This window comes from Gopherus flavomarginatus, chromosome 3 (assembly GCF_025201925.1).
Source record: "Gopherus flavomarginatus isolate rGopFla2 chromosome 3, rGopFla2.mat.asm, whole genome shotgun sequence".
Taxonomy (NCBI): Eukaryota; Metazoa; Chordata; order Testudines; family Testudinidae; genus Gopherus; species Gopherus flavomarginatus.
The window spans coordinates 24,705,065-24,722,085 of NC_066619.1; the positions used below are offsets into that span (position 1 = coordinate 24,705,065).

Consider the following 17,021-nt stretch of genomic DNA (forward strand, 5'->3'; position numbering starts at 1 on the left):
GACACCGTAGCTGTCCATATTTCTGTGTGCATCTTTGAATGATCTAGTCCTGTATTAAAATTAAAGTGCTCCCACTGATTTTAGTAGGATGAGAAGGTGTTGAATAGCTTGCAGGATCAGGCTTGTGCATCTGCAGAGTTCTAAGGAGTGTGAAGTCTTTCTAAAGATGAAAGGCTCTAATAGTGTAGATATCAAATGAGTTTAATGGAGTCACACACAGCAGATATGGTCTACTATTTTAAAACAAATTTGATACGACAATATTTTTGATGACCTCTTTTTCTAGTTCACTGGCTTGCCACTAAAATAACTACATTATTTACTGATCACTTTAAGGATGTGCAGATAGTCTGGAGTTCTGACAGACAGCTGTAGTCAAGGGAAACATAAGAAGGTCAAATGTTGTTGCAATACAGATTTGGCTTACAAACTAGCATGAGGGCTTTAGAGCTTCAGGTGCCAATAAAAAGAGTTACAAAACCTCCCAGACCTCTTCCATAGCCGTGCTTATGTCTGGACTCTGAAAGGTTTGAACATGCAGATGCTTGGAAGGCTTTGCTTCTTAGCTAGTCAATGTTTGTTAAGCATGATAAATATGAAAAGCATTATGTAAATACTAAAGTTGAGATAGAAATAAGCCTCCAAGTTAAGAACTGGATTTGGATAGAAAGTTTGGCGTGTCTGCATCAAGTTTTTGGTCAGACTCCTTTTTGGAGGTTTTATTATTGTTGTTATGGCTGATGTTACCTTGTAGCTCTTTTACACATAGTGTATGTCTAGACTGCAATTAGACACTTGTGGCTGGCCACTGCCAGCTGACTTGGGCTCGCAGGGCTTGGGCTGTGGGGCTGTTTAATTGCAGTGTAGACATCTAGGCTTGAGATGGAGCCCAGGCTCTGAGACCCTGAGAGGGGGGAGGTCCCACCCAACCTCAGAAGTCTACAGAAGACATAAAGAGCCACGCAGCCCAAGCCCGAGTCAACTAACCCGGGCCTGCCGTGCGTTTTTAATTGCAGTTTAGACTTACTCATAGTCTTCAAGTTCTTTTTCTTAGCATGTGAGTAAATATTCAGTCTTGGGAGGGCATGCTGTGGTGTTTGGTTTTTCAGTGCAAGATTCTGTGGAGAGGCAATAGTCTTTGGAGAGAGGGATCTGAGAGAGCAATGTGAGTGTTCTTCTCTGATTGCCTCAAGAATTGTGTCTATAATTGCTCTCTGGGAATGAAGCATTGGCATTGGGCTGAGAGCCTGGGAAGAAAAGAATGCCTGTATGCTGTGTGACCATCTCTGTTCCAGGACTGGTGCATGTGTATAAGTAAAGGAAGTTACATATAGAATATGCCCAGACTCTGCATCACTGATTTTGCCTTCACCGAGAAGCCAGCTTGCAAGATCCTAGAGATTTCTGCTACTGCTCAGCACAAGGGTGACACTAGTGTCTGAATGGCAACCTGGTGTCAGAAGAAGGGGCATCATTATCCTTGCTTCTATCCATCACTCCTTTATGGTAGAGAAGGGCCTGAAACAAATATCCAGAATGACTCTGGAGATAGCTTTGTATCTTTTTGCAGAACCAACTCCCCCATCTTACTACTTCCAAACTTGAAATTCAAATTCCAAATCTTTCACCATCATAAAAATGTTCAGATTTTGAGTTAGGATTTGGCCCATTGTAGAGACAGATTTCAACTCAGAATTAGTAATTGAACCTGGCTATAGACCAGGGCTTTGATTTAGGTGTATAGCTGGTTATATAGGTTCATTATCAATTCTGGAGAGATGGGAGCTGTAACTTGCTTCTCATTCTTACATCTCCCCATGATTCCTTCTGAAGAGACTTTCCACCTTGAAATTTGAAGTCAGGTAGAGACAGAACAGAAGCATTAGTTCTTTCGACTGCCATGCATTTACCTCAGTCCAGTTGCTCACTGTCCAGTCAGATGGGCACAGAACATCTCTGTTGCATGAAAGGTGGGTCTTTGGTTTAAGCAGATGCTGACAGTCTTTAGCAGCCAATGCCTGCTCATCAGATCCCACTGTTTGGATGCAAAGGACAGTTCGTTTCTTCTCTCCTGTTGGGCCACAGGTGGTTGAACACTTCTGCCATTCTCCTGCCCACCACCTGTAATCCAAGCGAAAGGGTATGCATAACATCAGAAAGACAAAAACATTAATCTACTGCAGGCAAGCTAGATAAAGGTAGCTTTGAGGAGGCTCAGACAATACAGAAGAAGTAACATAAAGAAGAGTTCTCGGCTTGTATTTAAGTTCTTCATAGAAAATATTAGGCACCTTAAGCAACTTTCCCCCTCTGTTTTGTGCCAAGTATCCGATGGGCAGGTCAGACATTGATGCTGTATCAGCAGTAGACTCTGAAGATTATATTTCTAGAATACCTAAGAATATAAGCCATATTCAGGGGATTCTTCAAAGCCTAATTACGACTGATATCTGTGCTGTCCAGGAAGTTTTGTATTTTATTTATTCATTCCTATTGTTCACTTGCTCATTGTTTATTCATTCCTATTGTTCACTTGCTCATTATGATCTTACTGAAAGCAAATGAGAACAAATGACTAGGTCCATGGTTATGCCCAGCTGTGAAGTACAAGTCCATGAAGGCATCATAAACAATGACACGTGCTCCCTGGGCTCCAGGCATGCCCTCTGAAACCTCACACTGGCAACTAAACAGATGCTTGCAAAGTCACAGAGACTGATTCAGAGGTGTAAGTAGATGCAACTCTACTGGAGTCAGTAGACTCCAATGAGCCCTGGTTTTGACCTAAAATCTATACCATCTGTTAGATTTCTTTCTTCTTAGTAATAATGTAGTTTCATAGTAAGACAATTACACCATTTTTCTACAATTGTCCTTTAGCTTACAGTTAGGTCCCATATCTTCTCCTGGGTCTGTTTCCCTGACTATATGAATTGCCACTATCAATGCCAATGAATAGTTACTGGGCCAGGGAAACAGAAAGTGAGAATGCCTATATAGCCTGATGATGAGAGTGCTCAACTAGGATAAGGGACACCTAAGTACAATCCCTGCTCCAACGACTAGTTAATTATTTATATATGGTGGAACACACTCAACAGAGATATTGAGAGAGTCCCATACCAGGCTATAGCCCCAGAGCCCAGTAACTAGCGTGCTCTCCTGCAGCGTAGGAGGTTGAAATTCAAATCCTTTCTCCACATCAGGCAGAAGTGGGAACTGAACCCAGATCTCCCACACCCCAGGTGAGTGCCCAGGATTCAAGGTTGTAGGAAAGACATAAAACATTTTGTGCTAACATTACCAAAACGTTTTGATTTTTCTGTTTGGTTGAAACTATTCAGCAAATTCAGCATGACCTGACACATTGCAGACATTTGTGAACAGGTTTGGGTTGACCAGAACTTCATTTTTTGATGAATCAACTATTGACTGGGGAAAACAATTGCCCAGGTCTAGCCATCACATTACAATATCTTCTTTCTTCACCCCAGACTTCCCTTTCTGATTGTTTATTTTCTGAATCAAATTAAAAGCTAAAATAAAATAAAGGTATAGCTCAGAACATGAACCAAGGAGTCAAATTTTGTTCTAGATCATACGGATTTATATCTAGAGTAATTCCAATGAAGTTACAAAGAATCTTGTGGTACCTTATAGACAAGGAAGGGGTCAGCAACCTTTCAGAAGTGGTGTGCCGAGTCTTCATTTATTCACTCTAATTTAAGGTTTCGTGTGCCAGTAATACATTTTAATGTTTTTTAGAAGGTGTCTCTCTACAAGTCTATATATTATATAACTAAACTAGTGTTGTATTGTAAAATAAACAAGGTTTTCAAAATATTTAAGAAGCTTCATTTAAAATTAAATTAAAATATTGATCTTATGCCGCAAGCCTGCTGCTGGTCTGGGGTTCTGTTCACCTAGGCCAGCAGTGGGTTGAGTGGGGCCTGCAGCTGGGACCCCAGCTGGGAAGGGTCTGTCAGCCAGAACCCCAGATTGGCAGCGAGCTGGGCAGCTCAGCCCACTGCCGCTCAGGGGTTCCATCCGCCGGCTCCTGCCAGCTGGCATCCCGGTTGCCGGACCCACTCAGCCCACTGCCGGTCTGGGGTCCCGGACCTGCCCACATAGAGTGGGTACCTATCTTCTTCCTGGTTCTGGCCCATTCTCTTCCTCTCTCTGCACTGAGCTGAGGGTGGGAGTGGACCGAGCACAGGGCTGGGGGTGAAGGGTCTGGCCAGGAGCTTGAATAGGGGAGGGGGCTCAGGGTTGGGGCAGGAGGTTTGGGTGTGGGGGCACTTACCTGGTCAGCTCCCATTTGGTGTGAGGGGTGCAGGTGGGAATGTGAGTGGGGCTGCAGGAGCTCCCGTTTGGTGCTCAGGGTGGGGGTGGGGATGTGCAGGGTGCATGGGATGTGGGGGGGGCTGGGGATATGGGGGGTGCAAGAGTCAGGGCAGAGGGCTAGGGGCATGTGAGGGAGGTGCAGGTGTCAGGGTAGGGAGGCTGGATATGTGTGGGGGTGCCAGAGTCAGGACTGAGGTCATGGGAGGGGGTAAAAGAGTCAGAGGGCTGGGTGGTACAGGGCTCAGGGCAGGGGCCTGGGGTGTGTGTGGGGCTGCAGGGCTCAGGGCAGAGGGCTGTGTGTGTGTGGGGGAGTGGTCAGGGCTCAGGGCAGAGGGCTGGGTGACTGCCCTCCCCAGAACCCCCAACCCCCCACCCCGCTCCTTGTCCCAACTACCCCCTCCTGGGACCCCACCCCCTATCTAAGCCTCCTTGCCCTTTGTCTCCTGACTGCCTCCCTAGGACCCTACCCCTTACCCGTCCCCTGACTGCCCCAACCCTTATCTACACCCTCGCACCCAGACAGACCCCCTAGACTCCCATGCCTATCTAACCGCTCCCCGCCCCGACAGGACCCCCAGAACTCTCAACCCATACAACTCCCCCTGCTCCCTGCCTGCCCCAACCCCTCTCCACACCCCTACCTCCTGATAGCCCCTCCAGAACTCCTGGCTCATCCAACCCTCCATAGCTCCTTTTCCCATGACCACCTCCTCCAGAGACCCCCTCCCACCCTAACTGCCCCCCAGGACCCTCCTTGCCCCCTGTCCCCTGACTGCCCTAACCCCTATCCACCCCTCACCCCCTAACAGACCCCGGGACTCCTATGTCCCATCCACCCTCCCTGCTCCCTAACTGCCCTCTCCAGAGACCCCCGCCCCTAACCACCACCCCCCAGGATCCCACCCCCTCATCCAATCCACCCTGGTCCCTGTCCCCTGACTGCACCTAACCCTTATCCACCCTCCCCAGCCCCGGACCCCTTACCATGAGGCTCCCCGCTCATCCGGAGCCCTGCCGCCATGCACGCAGCCCTGCTCTGCCCCTGAGAGCGCTGCATGCGTGGCGGCGAGACTCTGGATGAGTGGGGAGCGGTTTTCCCTCTCCATGGAGCCAAACGCTGCCCCGCGGGAGTGCGCAGCCCTGGCCCCCAGATCACTGCATGCGGAGGCAGGGCTCCGGGGGCAGGGGGGGCCGGTGGCTTGCTGCGCTCAGCCAGCGCTCCGGCCGGGGAATGCGGACCCTGCAGCTTGCCGCATCGACAGGATTTTTAATGGCACACTGGAGTCCCGGCAGGCTCCAGTGTGCCATTAAAAACCGGCTCGCATGCCATCTTTGGCACGCATGCCATAGGTTGCTGACCCCTGTTATAGACTAACAGAAGTATTGGAGCATACGCTTTCGTGGGTGAATACCCACTTTGTCAGACCAATGAAGTTTATACATTTGGAGTTACACTGGTTTAATCAAGAATTTGACCTATTACTTGTTAAACTTTCAGTACTACACAAGGAATGCTAAGAAAGAAATAAGGGCTTATTATCCTAGCATTTCCTGATTTATTATCTATCTGATTTTAAGACATGATTAGGTATATTTAAGGATGAATACAATTCCAAAATCTGTAGCATTCATTGGTCTGTAGGGTTGTGAGGAATTCTGCAGGCTTTGGTGGTGATACAGGTACGCAGTACTGCCTGCATTTCAAAATAGCCATGTCCTGAGTCCACAGAATAGCCAAGACAGACTCAACAAGGAGGTGTCATAAACAGATAGCTAAGGGTTAATGTCTCTTACACCTGGAAAAAAGTAATCTGAAACACCTGACCAGAGGACCAATCAGGAAACAAGACTTTCAAATCTGGGTGGAGGGTTTTTTGTGTGTGAGTCCTTTGTTCTTGGGTTTTCTGCCTGTACTCTCTCGGCTATGAGGAGGGAATTTTTCTATTTCCTGCTTTCTACTCTTCTGTTTCCAAGTTGTGAGTACAAAGATGGTTTGTTGTTTTGTATTTACATGTCTATAGTTGCTGGAGTGCTTTGAATTGTATTCTTTTTGAATAAGGCTGTTTATTCAATATTCTTTTAAGCAAATGACCCTGTATTTGTCACCTTAATACAGAGAGACCATTTTTATGTATTTTTCTTTCTTTTTATATAAAGCTTTCTTTTAAGACCGGTTGGAGTTTTTCTTTAGTGGGGAACTCCAGGGAATTGAGTTTGCAGCTCACCAGGGAATTGGTGGGAGGAAGAAGTCAGGGGGAAATCTGTGTGTGTTAGATTTACTAGCCTGACTTTGCATTCCCTCTGGGTGAAGAGGGAAGTGCTTGTGTTTCCAGGACTGGAAATAGAGAGGGTGGACTCCCTCTGTTTAGATTCACGGAGTTTGCTTCTGTGTATCCCTCCAGGAACACCTGGAGGGGGGAAGGGAAAAGGTTTATTTCCCTTTGTTGTGAGACTCAAGGGATTTGGGTCTTGGGGTCCCCAGGGAAGGTTTTTGGGGGGACCAGAGTGCCCCAAAACACTCTAAATTTTTGGGTGGTGGCAGCTTTACCAGGTCCAAGCTGGTAACTAAGTTTGGAGGTTTTCATGCTAACCCCCATATTTTGGACGCTAAGGTCCAAATCTGGGACTAGGTTTATGACATGAGTGGCAGTGGTGAGATAGATAGAATCCAGAAGCCAGTAGGAATATTATATTTTTCTTTTCTCTGCTAGGGGCTTTTTAGCAGAGAGGGTTTGGTTTTAAAAGGAACCAGAGATAATTTTTTTTCTCTGCTCTCTCTGGCAGTTGTGGCTTGCATATTAAGCAAGCAACCATTAAGAACCTATTACAGGTCTTTTGTCAGACAATAGCACTCCCATTAGGAGGCAAATACCAGCACTATACACATGCAAATAAAGTGGTTTTTCTGGTTTACTTTACATTTAAAATATTAGCTAGAGGAAGAAAGGGAAATAGGCACTGTTGCTAGGCAGACCCCAGGAGGCAACAGAGAACCTGCAGTTCAGACAACAAACACCGGAGGGCACCCCAACACAAGAAAACAAGATGTCACGGAAACCAGACGCAGTACAGCTCCAAGCAATGGAAAAACAGATAGAACTACTCAGAACACAGATGGTCAGAGATGAGGCAACTCACAAACAAGAGATGGAAAGGCTACAAAAACAAGAAGAAGCCAACAATGCAGCCCACCGAGAGTTGGAAAAACAAGAAAAAGAAAGTGAAGAGAAGGAAAAACAGAGAAAACATGAACTGGACTTAGCGCAAGCTGGGCTGAATGTGCCACCCAATCCTAACAACCCTTCGCCAATTATGGTTCCACAGCACAGGAAATTTCCCACCTACAAGGCAGGTGATGACACCGAGGCCTTCTTGGAAAATTTTGAAAGAGCCTGTCTTGGGTACAGCATCCCTGAAGACCAGTACATAGTAGAATTGAGGCCACAGCTCAGTGGACCTTTAGCAGAGGTGGCAGCTGAAATGCCTAAGCAGCAAATGAACGACTATAAACTTTTTCAAACCAAGGCCAGATACAGAATGGGGATAACCCTGGATCATGCCCGTCGTCGTTTCAGAACTCAAAAGTGGAAACCAGATGTGTCATTTCCCAAACACGCCTACTACGTTGGGAAAAATTATGAGGCCTGGATATCAGGACACAATGTTAAATCCTTGGAAGAACTGCACCTCCTCATACAAATGGAGCAGTTCTTGGATGGTGTTCCTGAGGACATAAAACGGTACATACAAGATGGAAAACCCAAAAATCTCGCTGAGGTGGGGGAGATTGGAGCCAGATGGATGGAAGTGGCAGAAAGCAAGAAAGCTACTGTCAAGGGGAACGAATACCCCCGGGGGCACACCGACCATAAACCCTACAACCGAGGGCAGCCAAAAACACCACCTACAACCCAAGTAAAGCCACAGACACACTATTCTTCCACCTCACCAGTCTCCAGTAACTCACCTCGGCCCAGTGACCCATCGGATGGAAGATGCTTTAAGTGTAATGAACTGGGACATATCAAGGCCAACTGTCCAAAGAACGCCATCCGAGTGCAGTTCATTACACCACCACCACCCAAAAGATCCCCAGGCCCAGATGCCTCTCAAATACCCTTGGAGCGGAGGGAAAATTTGAGAGTGGGCGGAAAGAAGGTTACTGCGTGGAGAGACACGGGGGCACAAGTGTCAGCTATCCGCCAATCCTTCGTAGACCCCAAATTCATCAACCCAACGGCCCAAGTGACAATTTACCCCTTCATGTCACAAGCTGTAGACTTGCCTACAGCTGAACTGCCTGTCCAGTACAAAGGCTGGTCAGGAATGTGGACTTTTGCAGTCTATGACAATTATCCTATCCCCATGCTACTGGGGGAAGACTTGGCCAACCAGGTGAAGCGGGCCAAGCGAGTGGGAATGGTTACACGTAGCCAAACCAGGCAAGCTTCCAGACCCATTCCTGTTCCTGAGCCGTCCACAGATGCCCCGTCTGTGTTACCAGAGACCCAGACAGAGGTAGTGGACCCGGATTCCATGCCAACCACTGAAACAGCCACAGCACCTCCAGTCCCAGGCCCGGAACTGGAACAGCAACCAGCACCAGCAAGTGCAACCACATCTTCAAACTCAACGCCAGAGGGTGCCAGCGAGCCAAAACTGGCAGAAGCAACAGACAGCCATACCCAAAAGGCTCAGCCAGAGCCTGAAATACCCTCAGGTGCGCCAGCGGAGAGCGGTTCACCAGCAACGGAAACCACCCCATCACCTACATCGCTTCCAGAGGGACCAAGCCCAAGTCCACAGTCTGAGGAAGAACTGGTGACCCCAGCCTCAAGGGAACAGTTCCAGACTGAGCAGGAAGCAGATGACAGCCTTCAGAAAGCGTGGGCGGCGGCACGGAGCACCCCACCGCCTCTCAGCTCTTCTAATCGATCCCGGTTTGTTATAGACCAAGGACTTTTATACAAGGAGATTCTTTCTGGTGGACACCGGGAAGAATGGCAACTGCAAAAACAGTTGGTGGTTCCAACTAAGTACCGGGGGAAGCTCTTAAGCTTAGCCCATGATCATCCCAGTGGCCATGCTGGGGTGAACAGAACCAAGGACCGGTTGGGGAAGTCCTTCCACTGGGAGGGGATGGGCAAGGACGTTGCCAAGTATGTCCGGTCTTGTGAGGTATGCCAAAAAGTGGGAAAACCCCAAGACCAGGTCAAGGCCCCTCTCCAGCCACTCCCCATAATTGAGGTCCCATTTCAGCGAGTAGCTGTGGATATTCTGGGTCCTTTCCCAAAAAAGACGCCCAGAGGAAAGCAGTATGTACTGACTTTCGTGGACTTTGCTACCCGATGGCCTGAGGCAGTAGCTCTAGGCAACACCAGGGCTAACACTGTGTGCCTGGCCCTAACAGACATTTTTGCCAGGGTAGGTTGGCCCTCCGACATCCTTACTGATTCAGGATCTAATTTCCTGGCAGGGACCATGCAAAAACTGTGGGACACGCATGGGGTGAACCACTTGGTTGCCACCCCGTACCACCATCAAACCAATGGCCTGGTGGAAAGGTTTAATGGAACTTTGGGGGCCATGATACGTAAATTCGTCAACGAATACTCCAATAATTGGGACCTAGTGTTGCAGCAGTTGCTGTTTGCCTACAGGGCTGTACCACATCCCAGTTTAGGGTTTTCACCATTTGAGCTTGTGTATGGCCACGAGGTTAAGGGGCCATTACAATTGGTGAAGCAGCAATGGGAGGGGTTTACGGCTTCTCCAGGAACTAACATTCTGGACTTTGTAAGCAACCTACAAAGCACCCTCCGACACTCCTTAGCCCTTGCTAAAGAGAACCTAAAGGATGCTCAGGAAGAGCAAAAGGCCTGGTATGACAGACATGCCAGAGAACGTTCCTTCAAGGTAGGAGACCAGGTTATGGTCTTGAAGGCGCAACAGGCCCATAAGATGGAAGCATCATGGGAAGGGCCATTCACGGTCCAAGAGCGCCTGGGAACTGTGAACTACCTCATAGCATTTCCCAATTCCTCACTAAAGCCCAGAGTGTACCATGTTAATTCTCTCAAGCCTTTCTATTCCAGAGACTTACAGGTTTGTCAGTTTACAGTCCAGAGAGATGATGCTCAGTGGCCTGACGGTGTCTACTACGACGGAAAAAAAGACGGTGGCGTGGAAGAGGTGAACCTCTCAACCACCCTGGAATGTCTGCAGCGGCGACAAATCAAGGAGCTGTGCCTAGCTTCGCCCCATTGTTCTCAGCCACCCCAGGACGGACTGAACGGGCATGCCACTCCATTGACACAGGTAATGCTCACCCCATTAGAACCCCACCCTACCGGGTGTCTCCTCATGCCCAAGCTGCTATAGAACGGGAGATCCAGAACATGCTACAGATGGGTATAATCCGCTCATCTACCAGTGCATGGGCATCTCCAGTGGTTCTGGTACCCAAACCAGATGGGGAAATACGCTTTTGCGTGGACTACCGTAAGCTAAATGCGGTAACTCGTCCAGACAACTATCCAATGCCACGCACCGATGAGCTATTGGAGAAGTTGGGACGTGCCCAGTTCATCTCTACAATACACTTAACCAAGGGGTACTGGCAAGTACCGCTAGATGAACCTGCCAAGGAAAGGTCAGCATTCGTCACCCATGCGGGGGTGTATGAATTTAATGTCCTTCCTTTCGGCCTTCGAAATGCACCCGCCACCTTCCAGAGGCTGGTAGATGGTGTACTAGCAGGACTGGGAGAATATGCAGTTGCCTACCTCGATGATGTGGCCATTTTTTTAGACTCCTGGCCCGAACACCTACTACGCCTGGAAAAGGTCTTTGAGCGCATCAGGCAGGCCGGACTAACTGTTAAGGCCAAAAAGTGTAAAATAGGCCAAAACAGAGTGACTTACCTGGGGCACCAGGTGGGTCGAGGAACCATAAACCCCCTACAGGCCAAGGTGGATGCTATCCAAAAGTGGCCTGTCCCAAGGTCAAAGAAACAGATCCAACCCTTCTTAGGCTTGGCCAGGTACTACAGGCGATTTGTACCACACTACAGCCAAATCGCTGCCCCACTGACCAACCTGACCAAAAAGACCCAGCCAAATGCAGTTAAGTGGACTGAGGAGTGTCAAAAGGCCTTTACCCAGCTTAAGGCGACGCTCATGTCTGACCCTGTGCTCAGGGCCCCGGACTTTGACAAGCCATTCCTAGTAACCACGGATGCATCTGAGCGTGGTATAGGAGCAGTGCTCATGCAGGAAGCAACAGATCACAACTTCCATCCTGTCGTGTTTCTCAGCAAGAAACTGTCTGAGAGGGAAAGTCACTGGTCAGTCAGTGAAAAGGAATGCTATGCCATTGTGTACGCCCTGGAAAAGCTACGCCCATATGTTTGGGGACGGCGGTTCCAGCTACAAACTGACCATGCTGCACTAAAGTGGCTTCATACTGCCAAGGGGAACAACAAGAAACTTCTTCGTTGGAGTTTAGCTCTCCAAGATTTTGATTTTGAAATTCAGCACATCTCAGGAGCTTCTAACAAAGTAGCTGATGCACTCTCCCGTGAGAGTTTCCCAGAATCCTGTAGTTAAATAGTGTTCTTAAAATGTAGAAGTCTATTAGTTATATACTTAGTGGTATATGTAAAGGTGCATGTGTTGTATTAATCTGTTTATTTTAAAGTTCTAGAAGGAAATCGCGGCCAGTGAGCTTCCCCACTGTCTGCATTTGGGGGGGCGTGTCATAAACAGATAGCTAAGGGTTAATGTCTCTTACACCTGGAAAAAAGTAATCTGAAACACCTGACGAGAGGACCAATCAGGAAACAAGACTTTTTGAAATCTGGGTGGAGGGTTTTTTGTGTGTGAGTCCTTTGTTCTTGGGTTTTCTGCCTGTACTCTCTCGGCTATGAGGAGGGAATTTTTCTATTTCCTGCTTTCTAATCTTCTGTTTCCAAGTTGTGAGTACAAAGATGGTTTATTGTTTTGTATTTACATGTCTATAGTTGCTGGAGTGCTTTGAATTGTATTCTTTTTTAATAAGGCTGTTTATTCAATATTCTTTTAAGCAAATGACCCTGTATTTGTCACCTTAATACAGAGAGACCATTTTTATGTATTTTTCTTTCTTTTTATATAAAGCTTTCTTTTAAGACCGGTTGGAGTTTTTCTTTAGTGGGGAACTCCAGGGAATTGAGTCTGCAGCTCACCAGGGAATTCGTGGGAGGAAGAAGTCAGGGGGAAATCTCTGTGTGTTAGATTTACTAGCCTGACTTTGCATTCCCTCTGGGTGAAGAGGGAAGTGCTTGTGTTTCCAGGACTGGAAATAGAGAGGGTGGACTCCCTCTGTTTAGATTCACGGAGTTTGCTTCTGTGTATCTCTCCAGGAACACCTGGAGGGGGGAAGGGAAAAGGTTTATTTCCCTTTGTTGTGAGACTCAAGGGATTTAGGTCTTGGGGTCCTCAGGGAAGGTTTTTGTGGGAACCAGAGTGCCCCAAAACACTCTAAATTTTTGGGTGGTGGCAGCTTTACCAGGTCCAAGCTGGTAACTAAGCTTGGAGGTTTTCATGCTAACCCCCATATTTTGGACGCTAAGGTCCAAATCTGGGACTAGGTTTATGACAGGAGGTTTAAGCTCTGGCTACCTCTGTGGGAGCTCTCATTCACACTCTGGGTAAAACTCATAGATGCAACTCCATTGGCTTCAGTGGATGAGCACATGCTAATACAAGGTCTGAATTTTCAATAAGAGTGCACTATAGCCAGAAAGAAACATGCCTAGCTCACAGGAGATGGAGTACAAATGTACACTGAAATCTTTTTTTGGGCATAAGCTTTCGTGGGCATGCAGTGGAAAATACAGTAGGAAAATATATATATATGAAAAAATGGCATGCCAACTCTAACAATACTAATCAATTAAGGTGGGCTATTATCAGCAAGAGAAAAAAACTTTTGTAGTGATAATCAGGATGGCCCATTTCAAACAGTTGACGAGAAGGTGTGAGTAACAGTAGGGGAAAAATTAGCATGGGGAAATAGTTTTTAGTTTGTGTAATGACCCATCCACTCCCAGTCTTTATTCAAGCCTAATTTAATGGTGTCCAGTTTGCAAATTAATTCCAGTTCTGCAGTTTCTCACTGACAACCACATTTGCTCTAATCCTTCAGACAGAGATAAACACCTACAAGATCTCTATCAAGTGTTCTTAAAACTACAATACCCACTTGCTGAAGTGAAGAAACAAATTGACAGAGCCAGAAGAGTACCCAGAAGTCACCTACTACAGGACAGGCCCAACAAAGACAGTAACAAAACATCACTAGCCGTCACCTTCAGCCCCCAACTAAAACCTCTCCAGCGCAACATCAGGGATCTACAATCTATACTGAAGGATGATCCCTCATTCTCACAGATTTTGGGAGACAGGCCAGTCCTCGCTTACAGACAGCCTCCCAACCTGATGCAAATATTCACCAGCAACCACACACCACACAACAAAAACACTAACCCAGGGACCTATCCCTGCAACAGAGCTCGTTGCCAACTCTATTCACATATCTATTCAAAGGACACCATCAGAGGACCTAATCACATCAGCCACACCATCGGGGCTCCTTCACCTGCACATCTACCAATGTGATATATGCCATCATGTGCCCAGCAATGCCCCTCTGCCATGTACATTGGACAATCCGGACAGTCTCTATGCAAAAGAATAAATGGACAGAAATCAGACGTCAAGAATTATAACATTCAAAAACTAGTCGGAGAACACTTCAGCCTCCCTGGACACTCAATTACATACCTAAAAGATGCAATTCTTCAACAAAAAAACTTCAAAAACAGACTCCAATGAGAAACTGCAGAACTGGAATTAATTTGCAAACTGGACACCAGTATTATCGCTACAAACATTTTTTTCTCCTGCTGACAATAGCCCACCTTAATTGATTAGTCTTGTTAGAGTTGGTATGGCAACCCCCATTTTTTCATGTTCTCTCTCTCTCTGTGTATATATCTCTATAGGTATATATATATCTTCCTACTGTATTTCCACTGCGTGCATCTGATGAAGTGGGTTTTAGCCCATGAAAGCTTATGCCCAGATAAATTTGTTAGCCTCTAACGTGCTAGAAGTACACCTCATTCTTTTTGCTGATACAGACTAACATGGCTATCACTTTAAAAGCTGAAATCTTTGAGAACAGCAACTGGGAGTGAATCACTAAATACCAACATTAATTATTTGGGACAGAATTCAGCGAGTGCCAAAATAATGCCATTTCCAGCATACTGTGTAGCAAGGAAGAATGGCCTCCCTCAGAGAGTGACAGAGAAGGACTACAACACACCCCCTGGTGGGCTGAACCAGGAGAGCCACATCCACCCCGCCGGAAGGGAAGGGTGGGACAGGAAGGGGAAGTACAAAAGGCGGGCCCTGCAACTCAGCTGTAGTGGAGCCACCACAGGAGATGACACATCCCGCTTGTTGCTGGAGCCTGCAGAGGAGCTACCAAGGCTACCTACCGGGGACTGGCTAGATCTCCCAGGACCTCTGGCCGACCAAGACGCTGAAGAGTTGCTGGGGCTGCCACCTGAGGACTGGCTGGATCTCCCCGGGCTGCCGGCTGACTGAGATGCGGAGGAGCTGCTGGGGCTGATGCCTGCGGACTGGCCAGAGCTCCCCAAGATGACAGACGCAGGTATACCCGAGTGGGAGAATTGGAAGCAGCCCAGGGAAACCAGGCAACAGGTCTGGTTGGGAGCTGGCCTGATACAAAGTTAGTGTGTTTCAGGCGAATCCCCACTGACCCAGGGGTGGACCACTCCTCCACTGTTAGGGTTCTGGGCTAGGACGCGGTGGAACTGGGCACTCCTGTTGTCATAAACAGATAGTTAAGGGTTAATGTCTCTTTTACCTGTAAAGGGTTAACAAACAGGGACCCAAACACCTGACCAGAGGACCAATCAGGAAACAAGATACTTTCAAATCTAGGTGGAGGGAAACCTTTGTTTGCAGTTTTTGGGTTTTGCTTTGTTCTCTCTAGGCTCTGAGAGTGACCAAACATACCTACAGGCTCTCTAATCTTCTGTTCCAATTTTGTAAGTACAAAAGTAGAAAGACAGTTTAGTCTTTTTAATTGTTTTTCTGTATTTGCAACTGTGTATCTGGCTGGTAGAGTTTTAATGTGTATTTGAGTGAAAGTATTTTAAATTGTATTTCTGCTGGAGAAAGCTTTCTTTCTATTGTCTATAAGCTGAAAGACCCTGTAACTTTTTACCATCTAAATTGCAGAGATAGACCTTTTTATTTTTTCTTTCTTTTTATTAAAAGTTTTAGTTTTAAGACCTGCCTGATTTTTTTCCCCTTGTTGAGGCTCAAGGGAATTCAGTCTGTACTTAACAGGGAAAGAGAAGGAGGGGGAAGGGTGGAATCCCTTTGTTTTAAATTCATGGAGCTTGAATCTGAATTGCCTCTGGGGGAAGGTATCATTCCTCTCTATGTGGTGATTCAAGGAATTGAATCACAGAGATCTCATAGTGTCCTCAGGGCGGGAAAGATCTGGGAGGAGGTAAAGAGGGGGGAGGGAATGGTTTATTTCCCTTTGTTGTGAGACTCAAGGAATTTGGGTCTTGGGGTCCCCAGGGAAGGTTTGGGGAGACCAGAGTTTATCAGGTACTCAGAATCCTGACTGGTGGCAGCCTATCAGATCTAAGCTGGTAATTAAGCTTAGGTGAATTCATGCTAGTACCCATATTTTGTATGCTAAGGTCCAGATTTGGGAATTATACTATGACACCTGTGTCCCCCATGCCACCCCACCCCGGGGGTGGCAGTACTTAGGCCTCCTTAGGCCTGAAGGCCTGTGCTCCTCAGGCAACCCTACCTGAGCCCCACAGACTCTCTTGGTGCTCACTCTTACCTGAGCCTCTAGACTTTATGGGGCTCACCCCTACAGGGGCTCTTAGACGGCATAGCTGCTCTGCCCTGACTGCAGGCAAGAGCCTACCCAATTGCTTTGTCTCCCTGCCCTGACTGGGCCTGCGGGCTCACAGACTGCCATACTGTTCTGCCCAGCCGGAGGACCAGAGCACTAGGTGAAGCTAGTTCCCCGCTTTGGGCACCTTTATAGGTACACAACAGCAAAGAGGCGTAGCCTCCCTCAGAGACTGACAGAGAGGGATGGCCACCCAGCCTACAACTGAAAAAGCAAAACTACTTAAATGAAGTTTTAAAGTACTTTAAACAAGATCATTAGGTGTACTTGAATAGCCATTTGTGTTTTAAGAAAAAAATCCCACAATTCCACTTTTAATCTTGTTTCTCAGCAAAACCAAATAAAACCAAGCACCTCCACTCAAAAAAACCTCCCTCCACTAAACCTTGGCTGCTTCATATGAACAAAGAATTACTATTTTGAATTCTCATGTACGATATGAAACATAACCAATGCCTACTATACTAATTGAATTACTGTATACTACCTTTGATATTTTCTGTATACACTGCTGACTGGATTAAATGTTATTCTAAAAGCACTTCAATTCATGCTGACTGAATATCTGACGTATTCAATTAGCTGATCAAGGGATTTCAGCTGTGTCACCAAAAAGCGATAATGTGCCTCTTTGCTGTCACTTCTTACCATTTCCTCTG

The 17,021-nt window shown here is 47.0% G+C and overlaps 1 protein-coding gene across 1 annotated transcript in view; it reads right to left on the bottom strand.

Moving 5' to 3' along the window:
• The window catches only part of ADAMTS12 (ADAM metallopeptidase with thrombospondin type 1 motif 12), a 226,202-nt gene that overhangs the window by 37,641 nt on the left and 171,540 nt on the right, over positions 1 to 17,021 (bottom strand). Inside the window, exon 17 of the mRNA XM_050943769.1 lies at positions 1,911 to 2,121. Within this exon, the coding sequence (XP_050799726.1) occupies positions 1,911 to 2,121 (211 nt within the window). The remainder of the gene's footprint in view (positions 1 to 1,910; positions 2,122 to 17,021) is intronic.